Consider the following 13,476-nt stretch of genomic DNA (forward strand, 5'->3'; position numbering starts at 1 on the left):
ATTTTTACACCACAGTTCAAAAGTATGGAATCATTATTTTTGTAAAAAGAAATAAAAGCACTGCAGTGATTGCAGAAAGGTGTAAAAAGTATGAAGTAATATGTTAGTCCTGCACAACTTCCAGGTTTCAGATAATTAGTATGACAGTACTATATAGAAAATACTGTAAAGGTGTAAAATGTTTCATTTAGTACTGGAATACCTGCTCATTCCTTTTTTTGTTCAAAGTCAAGGGTATTAGAGTAACTGTCTCTACTGTCCAGGAAAGACTTTATATTGGATTTTGGAGCACTGCTGTTAGGATCTTACTACATTCAGCAAAAAGAGTGTTAGTGAGATCAGGATGTTGGATGGTCACCACCCCACCTCATCCCCATCTCCCCAACTCATCCCAAAACTATTAGATGGAGCACCATCCATCATTCCAGAGAACACAGTTCCACTGCTCTACAGTTCAACGGTGGGGGCTTTATACCCCTCTAGCCCACACCTGGCATTAGGCTCTAGAGAGTCCTTGTCTATTGGCATCTACAGGGACTATACAAGACTTCTTCTGAAAGCTAGGATTTTTTTTTCTTTCTCCTGTAAAAATAAAGTGCATCAAAAAGATTTAAACAGAGAACTTAAAATGGACAAACATGGAGACACGCTTTTCATTGGACAGCAGCCATATATATTTTGATATTTTATAGGTATGTCTCTTTTTTTGGAAATCAAACACACACAAATACCAGGAGAAAGAGAGAGAGAGAGAGAAAGAAAGTGATGGGATATGATGGTCTTGCTGGAGCACTCTGCAATATTTGATCTGGGAAATCTCTGATGATTTGCTTAGAGTGAGAAAAAAAGGAAACAGATTTATTGCTGTGTGAGGAACACACACAGGGGGACGGTTGTGAAGAGAGAGAGAGAGTGTGTGGGGGGTGGGGGTGGGGGGTTAAAACTCAGAGATGGAGATTTAATAGAAGCCTGAATGCTAAATCTCCAGTGTTTCTTGTTCACTGTGATGCTATTCCCTGAATGGAGCTCCAAAATAAATGCCTTCATCACACCATGAGTGTTCTGGAGAGGTGCTGAGATCAGTGATGACAGAAGCTGTCACCTCACCCATACACACACACGTACACACATGAACACAATAAATACAGATACACAGGCACAGCCTACGCTTGTACAATGGCCTAAAACACTGTTACTGTGGTTACAGTACTATATACTGTGAACGTAGAACAACAGGCAGTAGCTTGTATTAGGAACAGCCTGCATTACTCTAAAAAAAAAAAAAAAGGGACTTTTATAAGCACTCTGATTGGTCAGGATGCTCAGAGCACACAGTAAAAAACTACTCTGATTGGCTAGTGGCTCATGTGTACACTTTATATCCAAATGTTTGTGGACACCCCTTTCCAATGAATGCATTTAGCTACTTTATGATGTGCAAATGCACACACACAGCTTGTCTACTTCCTGTAGAGAAGTATTGTCAATAGATTAGGGAGCAGATAAACATGAACCTTTTGGCACCATGCCTAATGCCAGGTGTGGGCTAGAGGGGTATAGAGCCCCCCCAGCATTGAGCTGTGGAGCAGTGGAACTGTGTGTTCTCTGGAATGATGATGGTGCTCCATCCAGTACTTTTGGGATGAGTGGGGGATGAGGTGAGATGGTGACCATTCAACATCCTGACCTGTTAATGACCTCTTGTTGCTGAGTGCAATCAAATCCTCACAGCAGTGCTACAAAATCTGAGTCTTCTCTGGACTATATTTTAATATCCTTGATTTCAGAAGAAACAATGAATGAGCAGGTGTCCCGATACTTTTGTCCATGTAGTGTATATTGTGGCCTTCTGTGATATCAGATATTTACAAAGGTCAATATCACAAAAACAATGAACACATGATGCACAGTGCATCCCGAACATGAACACACACACACAATGTGAGGACGTGGCCACAAAGCTACGGCAGGAAATGACAGTTGCGGCTGATGGAAACTGAGTCAAGCTGAAAGAGCAATATCCCTTTGTTTACTTCAGCAGAGAGCAGCCACTTCAAGCACTGCTCATGATGTCCCTTTGCTTATTGTGCTGTTTAATTTTTTATCAGCCTTAATGACAACCATGCTGTAGTTTTATTGGCCTCTCTAGACCTGTCTCTCTCTCTCTCACTCTCTTTCACTGTCTGTCTGTCTCTCTGTACAGACTCGTTCTGCATATCTGAGATGTGCTCATGTTATTGAATCCATCCATCACAGTTTGGGATGCATGTGTTCATGATGAAAACGTCCATGGCTGACACCCCCCATTCTGCACAGGGACCGCAACTGCTCACTGTACGCGAGTTTAGATTGACAGCGTGGAGCCGTGTAACACACATATTTACACGCCATATCCCGCATTGAATCTGATTCCAGGCATCTGCTCATAAATCCTGAAATAAAACCAGTCTCGAGTGCATGATGGATGAAATGCTCCTTTGACTCACGGCTCCACAAGAAAATGCGTCTAGCAGCTACGCCGATGAATAAAGAACACTTAGAGCACCGAAACAATACAGGGAATTTACAAGAGTCACTGAACACTGCTGGTTCATGCCACACAGAACCTGCTACAGTAGAACGCTCAGAACCTTCAGAGAAAAGCCACAAAAGAACCTTCAGTACAATCTGGCCTTGTTTCCGTTCTTCCCAGTGCTATTATTTTTGCAAAAACGGGTTCTGTGTAGCACCAAGAAAGGTTTTCATGTCTACTACCAATAGTGGAATCTATTTCAACCATTAGTAAAAGGTTCTGCATCCAGTGGTTTCAGACTTTGAATTCCCCACTGCTTTGACTTCAGAATTGCTCAGCCAGTCTGCTCAGCCAGTTGGTATGTAATTACTGAACAACGACCCTTAGTATGTCATTAAAGTCAACATTTTTTAAAATTTGAAATTAAATATATAAAAATAAATTACTGCCGACTAAATAGCATATCTCCAAAATGTAAAATTCATGTGTTAAAAAATTATCATTTAAATTTGTATTTTTTTTTTTACTTTTGGCCATAATTTGAGACATAAGTTGAGATATGAATTTAATTATGAATGAATGAATAGAAATTAAAAATAATGATGTTACCAACCAATAAAATCCTTTTGAAATAATTTAATATATTTAAACATTAGAAATTTCATCTTCTTTGGAGTAATATATGGAGACGGAGGTAACATACTTAAACACATACATCTGAAGAAATGTCTTTTAAAAATCACTTTTAAAATCTAATTAATAGAAATGCAATTTTCTTGTGAGGAAAAGTCAGGACACCCTATGCTTTAATAGCTGGCAGAGAACAGGTCCTGGTCTCAGTCTAGGCGTTCTCTTGAAAATATTATTCTTGCTTTGATGCGATTCCTATTTTTCCCCCCAAATGAATCATTAATAAATATGAAATTAAGTCAAAAAATAAATGAAATATATTAATTGTAATACATTTAATATCATATTTTGTAACACATCGCATTTCTTTTTTGCCATATGTCAAATAAAGCTACTTTTTACAGGTACTAATTACAGAAGTGTTTTCTCGGTAGAGATTGTGACATTTTCATAAAAAAATATGAAATTATAAAAAAAAAATTAATAATGTGTAAAATATATGATAATGGTGATAATAAATGATAATGATTTGACCAGGGTCAAGCTTTTGCATAAGACTGTACATATACATATTTAATCCTTTCCTTTATTAAAACTCCATTGAAGAGTCTCCCTTTTAAGTTTCAACTATAAAAATAACACTTTTTTTCTAAAGTGTGATCTATATTGAAATAAATAAGTTTGAGAACACAGCAACACCACAGAAGGTCATGCCAAACACATCACTGCATTAATTAGGGACATTCATCTGCTTATCTGCGTGCTACACTCTGAAAACTTGTAAGAACTTGTAAGAATTTTATATCCAATTAAAAGGTTGAAAACAGCGAGGCAAAGTGAAGGCGAAAGCGTTTAGCAGATTGTTCTGTCATGACCGGCAGACACACCCACCCTCTACAAACCCCAACAAAAACTTGTTTACCGCCTTAGAATAATCCCCGTTAATGAGACCATTTCTAATTCTGTTTCCCTCAGCCTGAACAATCCGATTGTTATTGGGCAAATTTTTATCAGCAATCTAAGTCAATACAGGCAGAAAATCAGACCATCAGTTTGTGGCAGGATTTTACCCAAATAAGCTGATTTCCACACACTCTCATCTATAGCATCAGCAATCCCTTGATGAAATGTAGGCACATAAAACCTTGTGTTTACAATGTCACTCCGCTTTTTAGCCTGGATCAAGCCTGACAGCAAATGTTATTTGATCAATTGTTAATTACAGTTAAATGAACAGATGCTTGTCTGTTAGGTCTCATCAGATATCAGCTAAGAGGTTCTAGCCAGGGTTGTAAAAATGTAGTTTTGTTTACGTTGGTATCAGGCTTCCTTTCAACTCACCTTTTGAGGCCTTGCTGGTGAATAGCAGGTGATAATAATGCATGTTCTGTCCTGAAACAACAACTTCATAAAGTGGTCCATCGTTATGAAACAACGATTCAGATTGTAGACGGTTTTGTGATACAAAAATAAGCCTGGGGTGAGGCCCCACCCAAAATCACTGGCGTGATGCCCCACCAATTTTTGTTCAGGCTGCTTACAATGAAACCAAAATCACTGCTACACAAACTAACTGTTGACCTGCAACAGTCTCTGTTGCTCTATGTTTATGTTCCTAATTATTAAGCTATTTTATTAAGCTAGAAGTTGATCTTCTTTAGAGATGTTAGCTAGCAAAGCTTGTCAGACATAGTGCTGAAAGCCAGTTTGTTAGTCAGTGTGTCTTTTCTGTTGTCTTTTGCCAGTCAAACAAATTGGATCAAAAACAGCACAGAAAATGACAGGATCTCCTAAAATTCATACTTATTGTAATATTTGCATAAACATATTTGTACATTGGACCTCCTGTCCACTGGTGGCGCTGTTCTGTTACCATTTAAAAAGAAAATAATCAAATAAACGAATTTTTATTTATTTATATTTTACTATTTATATTTTATATTTTAGCGCAAATATATGACATTTTCTATTCAGCTTGTTGAACTCGGATCTACAGCAGGACGGGGAGCTGCTGCGTCTCAGATTTAAAACATTATTTGTTTCAGCGGTATAACAGAGCTTCGCTTTCGACGATCACCGTTATTATGAGTGTGATTCCGAACCACTGTTTCCGATGCGTTACTGCTGTAAAAACTCAATCTCTAGTTAGAATTAGGTTTAGGTGTAGTAGGTTAAGTGTGAGGTGTAGGTTTAAGTAATACAATTTTACTGGCTGATAACATTATTAAATCATTTTTGTAACATTATCTGCTCAAATCCTTTGATTTCTGGAGGTCAGGGTTGCGTCAGTAGTTTGTGCACTTGTACAATATTTTGCACTTGAACTATATTTAGTTCACATTGTACGAATCCTGAAGTGATCTTTTAGTCACACATGTATGAACTGCTCCTCTTGAGACTGCAGAAAACCTGCTTGAAATTTCAGCATGAAATTGAATGACTTTTCCTTAAGTGACCCCAACATTAAAGAAAGTGAAACACTGCCGTTTTGAAAGCTGTAGACCTCCAGGCTAAATAGGTCTTCATAGGTCTTCAGGTCATTTTCACCCTTAGGACAAGGGGAGTATGTGGGTACTTAATCTACCCACATTCTGTAAAGCTTGTCCAAGCTCGCACCATCAGCCACAGAGGAGCACATCTGTTGGCGAAACCTGAATAGGTCAACTTGCCGTATCACAAAAAGGGCCGACAGAAAGCCGAGATTAAGTATGAAACAGCAGCCAGTATCAAAGTCTGGAGTCCTAACAAAGAAATGAACAATCAGCTTGGTTCGCCTTCATCTTTTAGCCCACTTCCCACTCAACACACGGCCCCTCTCCCTGCTGCTTCTGTCTGCGAGAGACACAATAATCACCCAGCACGGAGAACACAGTCTCATCGCTAATTAGAACAGCTGTATTTTTCTGAAGTGCTGCACAGCGCTCAAACAAAGGCAATCAATGCTTCCTGCTTGGAATGCACAGCAGATAGATCCGGACCAGAGTTCTCGCAGACCTCTCGACATGCTGCCATGTTCCAGTTAGCGCACTGCCTCTCACCTGGGCCATTACTGCAAACACAGCCGGATGAAAGACCACGCTGCGTATGGTTTAGCGCTGCAATTGTGACATCTCTGAAGCGGTAGCACTGCAGTAGAAGCAAGCAAAAAAAAAAGTTCCTAACTTTAATGTATGTTAATGTAGTTAGATTTCACTCCAGGTAATTACGGACAGTTTCTGTTCATCCATTCATCGCAAAATGCTCACGCAACGTAAAGCACAGCTGGTGTATTGAAATGGTGGGGATAAAAAAACCCACAACTTAGAAGTGACATGAATGATACACAGGCATGAATCTGTAGAGGCTATTCTGTGCAAAGCTAAAAAAATTAATATTTCTTTAGAAATGCTGAGATAATTGCACTGTGTAAAGTGCACACTATATGGACAAAAGTATTGGGACACCTGCTCACTCACAGTGAACTCACACTCACTCTGAAATCAAGGGTATTAAAAAAGACTTGATCCTGCTTTTGTTGGAGTAACTGTCTCCACTGTCCAGGGAAAGATGATCACCAGCCCACCTCATCTCCAACTCATCATCCCAAAAGTATTGGGTGGAGCACCATCATTCCAGAGAGCTCAGTGCTGGGGGGGCTTAATGCCCTTCTAGCTCACGCCTTGCATTAGGCCTTGCATGCTGCCAATAGATGTCTCTACACACACATACAGACTGTGTGTGTTCATGTGTACATCTGTGACAGCAATAAGTGGATAGTAGTAGGGTAAGTAGCTGTATGCTACTCTAAACAGATGCTCTAGAATGGAGAACTGTATTTGCCTTGGCATAGTTGAATAATGAGAGTTTGGTACATGGAAGTGACAAACCATGAACCACAAACAATGTTCACTCATACCGCAATAAAACTGTGATGTGGTAAAACGTAACAGCCACTTTGGCGCGGACGTTCTTGGCCAAACATTCACTCTAGGCGACCTTCTTTATGTTCTTTTCAATTAGGTACATCAGCACTATCTTGTAAGACTCTATTAAGACTATAAGACTGTTCACAAACAATAATTACAAGGGTTTTGTTACATAGCCAAAAACGTGATGTGATTCTATGCTATGTGACTTGTGTGTAAGGCAATGCTGTTCCATAAACTATCCAAACAGAGTTGCTCAAATTATTTATTTATTTATTTATTTTTATTTTGAGGCCAAAACATAAGGTTGTCTATGTAAGGTTGTGAACAGGATTACCTCAACCCCCAAATCCCATACAGCCATTACCTTAAAAAACAATTTCAGAGTCATGTTGCTGCTCCACTGACCAGTGATAGAGAGAATAGTGTCTCTATCATTGCTGCCTACAAAATTGTCCGTTAAAAGCCCCAGTAGGAAATCAAAAGTGACTGCATTTTATATCTTAATATCTTAATCATAATGTCTTGTCACATCTACCAGCTAAATCACCAAAAAAAGCATACAGCCCCTCCCCCTGAAACAGACTTTGTGGTACTCGAACATTGTGGTACTCTGCAGAGATGGACTTCAGACTGCTCTGTCTTTATTAGCATGGAAAGGGCGTGTCTAAATGTGACTCTGCTTCTTGACCTCATGCAATGAGTCATTTAAGTTCTTCATCACTCATTATAATTAAACACAGAATATATCACTAAAATCATCCACATCTCTCTACCTTTGACCTCCTTCTCATTCCTGAACCACCGGATGTCTGCGGCAGGCTTGCTGCCCGAGGTCACACACGTCAGGGTGATCTGGTCGCCTTCCATGGCTGGCTTAGTGAAACCGTTAATCTCTGGTTTCTCTGGTACACCTACAGAAAGAGAGAGAGAGAGAGAAAGAGAGAGAGAGAAAGAGAAAATAGAGAGAAACCCCATTAATGCACAACGCTAATACCAATTCCATAGTGTGATTAAATTGCTCTATGTTGTTTGTGCTACATCGTACAATGTATTAAAGCAAACTAGTGAATCTGTGCCAACAGCATTATTATTTGTTTATTTTTCCAAATGTCTCTCCCCAATTCAGCAACTTCCAATTAGTAACTTTCCATTCCCACCCACTAGCTAGAACTCCCTCTATTACACAATGCTACCAGCACTTGGAGGATGAAGGCTGGCCTGTGCTTTATCTGAGACATGTGAAGCGTGGACACATCCTTCCCACCCCGAGAGAGTGATGCCAATTATGCTCTCCCGGTCACAGATGGCTGTGGCATCACCAGGGATCGATCCTGAGATCTCCCGATGGTTGGGCCAACGTTGAGATGGCTGCGTCACTGAGGTGTTCGTTGAATCATGTGAATGCTTGAGTTATTCAAACATGCCCACAGCAAACAGTGAAATATGCAAGTGAACCCTTTTATGAATCACAATACAGCTTGTTGGAGGGCTCATTAGCTATATCACTATACCCAAATAGTTACTGTCTTGGATAAATAGTTCTAGGATCAATGTTTTCTATAAATGTTTCTAGAACATAAACGTTCTATAGCGGTTCTTTCTTTAACTTAAGTGCTCCATACTCACCATCTCATTTACAGACATAGTTCCATAAAGAAACATTCATTCAGAATTTCATTAGAGATCCAAAAGTGGTTGTTCTGTGGCACTTCTTCAGAGAAGTCTTTTTGGTAGTTTTAATTTTAAGAAACAGCAAGTGAACAGTCAGTTCTTGGCAAGCATAAGAATCTGTGTGACCTTGAGAAGGGCATAACTGTGAAGATAGGCTAGACAACTGGGTCAGAGCATCTCTAAAGCATCAGGCAGGACTAGTGGGGTGTTTCAGTATGCAGGACTCAGTGCCTAGAAAGGAGAACCAGCGAACCAGTGACGGGGTAATGGTCGCCCAAGGGTCATTGATGGACATGGGGAGCAAAGCAAAGCTAGCACATAAACCATAAAAGGCTAGCTAGTGGCACCCATGGCACCCATAAAAGGGAATGGTGCTACCAAAGGTTCTTTGAGCAGTGCCATAGATGGACCATGTGTGAAACTGAGGATGGTTTCTCTATGCATCACTCAGAGCACCCTTCCTAGCACCTTAATGTTTAAGAGTATACAGTAGTCCAAATTCCTGAAAACGTAATAAATTCCTAATAATTAATTATTGTGTAGAGGGCCTACACAACATTAAGCAGGTGGTTGTAATGTTATGGATGATCAGTATACGGACGCAAAAGAAAACAATGGACTGATCAAGCTCAAAAATAGGTAAAATAACCACCAGGTTTACTATATTAAATCTGCACTAAGTTCTGAAAAAGCTTCCAGAGTAAGTCTATAACAGTCCTGCTCCTGAACCTGAGAGCAGGCTGCGTTCTCCTGCACTGCTGTTGAACGTGCACATATTTTAAATATTTTATCAGTATTCTACCATCACCTGCTTAAGTCCCCCAGTTTTGCCTGAGGTGTTGTCCTCCGCTGAGGTTAATTTGAATGTGGACCTTTTATTCATAGTGGCTGTTTGATCATATTGTAATAGCATTTCAGAGTAAACCGTTATCTTTGATAAAATGGAGGTTGTGACATAGAAGAATTTCATTAAACTTATCGTTCCTTTACTTTAACTAAAGATTTATATATGTAGGTAAAAAAAACACCATTCTTAATTTATGGTTAACTAAGAGCTTTAAGTAGCAAATATACCATCACTTCAACAACTTACTCAAATGCACCAAACACAGCAAAGAATGAGGACAGATGTTCAATCCTGATAAAGTTTTTTTTTCAGGGCTCTTTTGTGCAACATGGGGAAATTAATAGGAAATACTATATAATCATGCGACATGCTCATATATCTTTTCATGATGAGATATATATTGGTTTCATCCATAAAAATAATCTTCTTCTAGAGCTGATCAGACTGTTTTGGAGTGTTTTCTAGCAGCTTAATCTGACCATTCTTCTGTTCGCCTTGAGTGTTGCATTTTTTCTCGATTTTCTGCCCATTTCCTCCCCAATTTGGACCGCCAATTACTCAACCCGTACGTAGCAGCATGACCAGGAATTGAACCAGTGATCCTCTGTTCATCCGGGCCAAAGTGTTGCGTTTTTGATACTTTTGTTTTATTTATTGTTCTTTTATTGACGTATGAGAAATTTAATTTCTAAATACTTTTAGGTCTTCACCGTTTGATAAGATGCATAAAGCATTAAAAAACTGTCACTATGGATAACTGGAATATGGAAGTTGAATATAGAAATATACCATCACATCAACAACTTACTTAAATAATCCAAACACAGCAGAGAATGAGGACAGATGTTTAATCCAGGAATTTTTTTTTCTTATTTCTCTGCATTTGGTGGCACTTTAGCGAGCAAACATCATGAAACATCTAAAGAATGTAAGAGGTCTGACGTTGTATGTGCAAGACTCAGGGCTCTTCTGCGCAACATGGGAAAATCAATAGGAAACATTACTCAGAAAAATTAGATATTGGGTTTGTTTCTGATTGAAGAAGAGTTCAGATATTGGGCATTCTGCAGAGCATATTGCTCCCAAGGGCAAGACTGTGATTGCATTCCTAAAACATAAATCAAAACTGGAGGAAGACCAGTTAAATCAACATAGCAAACATGTCGGAAAGCACTGTAACCATGTCCCAGTGTGGCTGGCATGTTTTGATGGTCGGTATGATGGTAGACTTACAGGCTTCATTGATTGTCATAAAACAGAACAGGGAGCCCACTGTAAAACTGTATGGACTTGACCACAGAAGTCATTTGCATATTGCATTCTTTGCATTATCAGTACTGCAATAAAAATAGTGCTAGGATAATGAAAGGGGCCCTAGAATGTCAAATTGTATTTACCTTGTACATACTTGATTGTAATATGCATGAAGTACCCCATCCCAGAAAAGCTAATAGAACAAGGGAGTAAGCAATGCCTCTAGGCAGTGTGTCGCTGAGGGCCAGCAATGCGCCTCACCAAAACCAAAATAGCTGTGTCTGCAGCCAGAAGAGCAGCTAAAAGGCTAAAAGCTAAAGTTACAGTTAGTTCCACTGCACCACAGCTCAATTGGGTGTCCACAAACATTTACTTATATGTGTTGAGGTATTAGAACATATTATTTATTGATAGAGTAACATACTATTTTCAGTAATTTTTCATTAGTACATGGCCATCCATCCATATTGTTCTTGTCAGTGCTGAATTTGTACATGATGCATGAACTGGATGTGTAGACCCATACACCATTTTTTTGCATAACACACATGCTTTTTGGGTAAAATGAGGAAACCGAACAAAAGGCTTTGTACATCTGCCCCTTAGGCATTCTGATGAAATACTATCACTACTTGCAGTAAGCAGTCAGCTATCTGCTTACAGAGGTCCGAACTGCAAGCTTGTGATATGTTTGATTAACTGCATTGCTCTAATGATCATTGGTAATTGCTGTGAAAAAAGGATCAGTCTTGTTTTGTAGTGCCTGTCTTGCCCTGAAAGCCGCTTTGATTTTAGAACCCACTATATGCATAAAAAATCAGGAGATAATTATAAATGTATAATTTACACATTTTGCTTCCATGATTAAACATGGTGAGTAAGTTAATTGTACCCATATCCACAATGAGTAATCGTTAATGTTGTGTCAGGCTCTAACACACACACACACACACAAAGACACAGCCACACATCTCTGTAATGATTTTAATGGCATACGCCAAGTAATTAAAATTAGACTAAGTAATTGGGTACCTAATTAGCTTGGAAATATGGAATTAAGCAATTTTTGCATGCTGCCCATGCTGACATTACCAGTGATGTCGCAGAAGGAACTCTGTGGAATAGGGTTTGTTTGACTTTTGACTGACAAAAGTAAAAAAAAGGTCTGATAGAAATACTAATTAAACTGTCTTCTGGGTGGTTTTCAGTGATAGCTTGCGACCGAGCGAATCTGCTTCATTAAACTCAGATCCCCAGCAACATTAGATTTGCAACACCCCCACCACTTTATGAGGTAAAAATCTAATTATCTATCAACTCACACACACACACACACACACACACACACACACACAAAGACTAATTTTGCTGGATTCTGTGCTGGCGATATTGGTTTCCTGTCAAGCCTTTCATAGGATTCCTGAACTCATTAAAATGGACCAAAAATTCAGTAACAATAAAGCAATATTGCTCTGGCCCAAGGTGTGAAAAATGAGAATTCCTGGCCACATATAAAAATAGTTTCCACATTTTGTTTCATGGTTCAGGCTCAGCATTACCAAACATTTTGTTGCTGTTACATCAAAACCATTTGAAAATGCCAGCTGCTCTTTTCATAGTATGAATATTTAGGAATGAATTAACCAATAGAAACTGTCCAAAATAATACGGAATAACATCTGGTTACATAAACATACATTATGGTTTCCTTCTCCTAGAAAGAAAGAAAAAATATATATCTTGAAGATACACGGTTTTGTTAAGACAGTGATACAAATATTTAGCTAGAATGAGTCACACTGATGTTTATACAAATCATAATAAGAAAAAATCAATAAAGGTGCAACAAAGGGTTCTTTGATTGATGCCACAGAGAAACCACATTTAGTTCCAGAAAGAACTATGTTGTTAAAAAGATGTAATAGTTCTTTACCAGTTTTACACTAAATGGTTCTTTAAGAAATTAAAAATGGTTATTTTATGGTATCGTTCAAGGAACCCTTTGTAGCACCTTTATTTTTTGAAGTGTAGAGACACAATATAGAGTGGGTTCTTCTGAAACATGTGCTTGTACGTGTTTGTGGTCCTTACCCAGTACAGTCAGGTATGCCTTGGCTATTTTCACAGGCATGGTGAAGAGGGAACAGGTGTAGGGGCCTTCATCTGACAGCGTGACCTCGCGAATACTGATAGTCAGCTCCTGCCATGAGGCTCGGACCAGGTCAATCCGGTTATCTCTCAGTGCTGTGGAGGAGGAACAACCACACTGAATTATTCAAATGAACGAGTGAACATACAGACATCTGAAGCACATAACAAAACCATGTCATCATTTGCACATCAAAGTTATGGGAAGGATTATATAACGCAATTGTTAGAAGCATGAGGACTCCACAAACAGGAATCCATGCTAGGCTGAAGGATAACACTAGTCTATTACCATGTTTTTTTTTTTTATCATCGCTCCCTTAAAAAACAAACTGGACTACACTGGAGGTGGATACAAGCCAGAAGGGATTATTTATTTATTTATTATTATTTATTATTTATATTTATGAACCGAGAAAGAAAGAAATCCAAACCCAGGAAAGTGAGTGGAGGCTAGACTAAAAGCTAACTGGCTACAATCTCTTCAGCTTGCTAACAGCACGTCA

The 13,476-nt window shown here is 38.9% G+C and overlaps 1 protein-coding gene across 2 annotated transcripts in view; it reads right to left on the reverse strand.

Annotated features, from left to right (window-relative positions):
- Positions 1-13,476, reverse strand: part of cadm2a (cell adhesion molecule 2a) — a 425,903-nt gene that overhangs the window by 39,379 nt on the left and 373,048 nt on the right. For both annotated transcript variants that reach the window (XM_072658901.1, XM_072658900.1), the window contains exons 4-5: positions 12,914-13,066; positions 7,824-7,961 (exon numbers count right to left, since the gene is read on the reverse strand). In XM_072658901.1, the coding sequence (XP_072515002.1) occupies positions 7,824-7,961; positions 12,914-13,066 (291 nt within the window). The remainder of the gene's footprint in view (positions 1-7,823; positions 7,962-12,913; positions 13,067-13,476) is intronic.

This window comes from Salminus brasiliensis, chromosome 16 (genome assembly GCF_030463535.1).
Source record: "Salminus brasiliensis chromosome 16, fSalBra1.hap2, whole genome shotgun sequence".
Classification (NCBI taxonomy): Eukaryota; Metazoa; Chordata; class Actinopteri; order Characiformes; family Bryconidae; genus Salminus; species Salminus brasiliensis.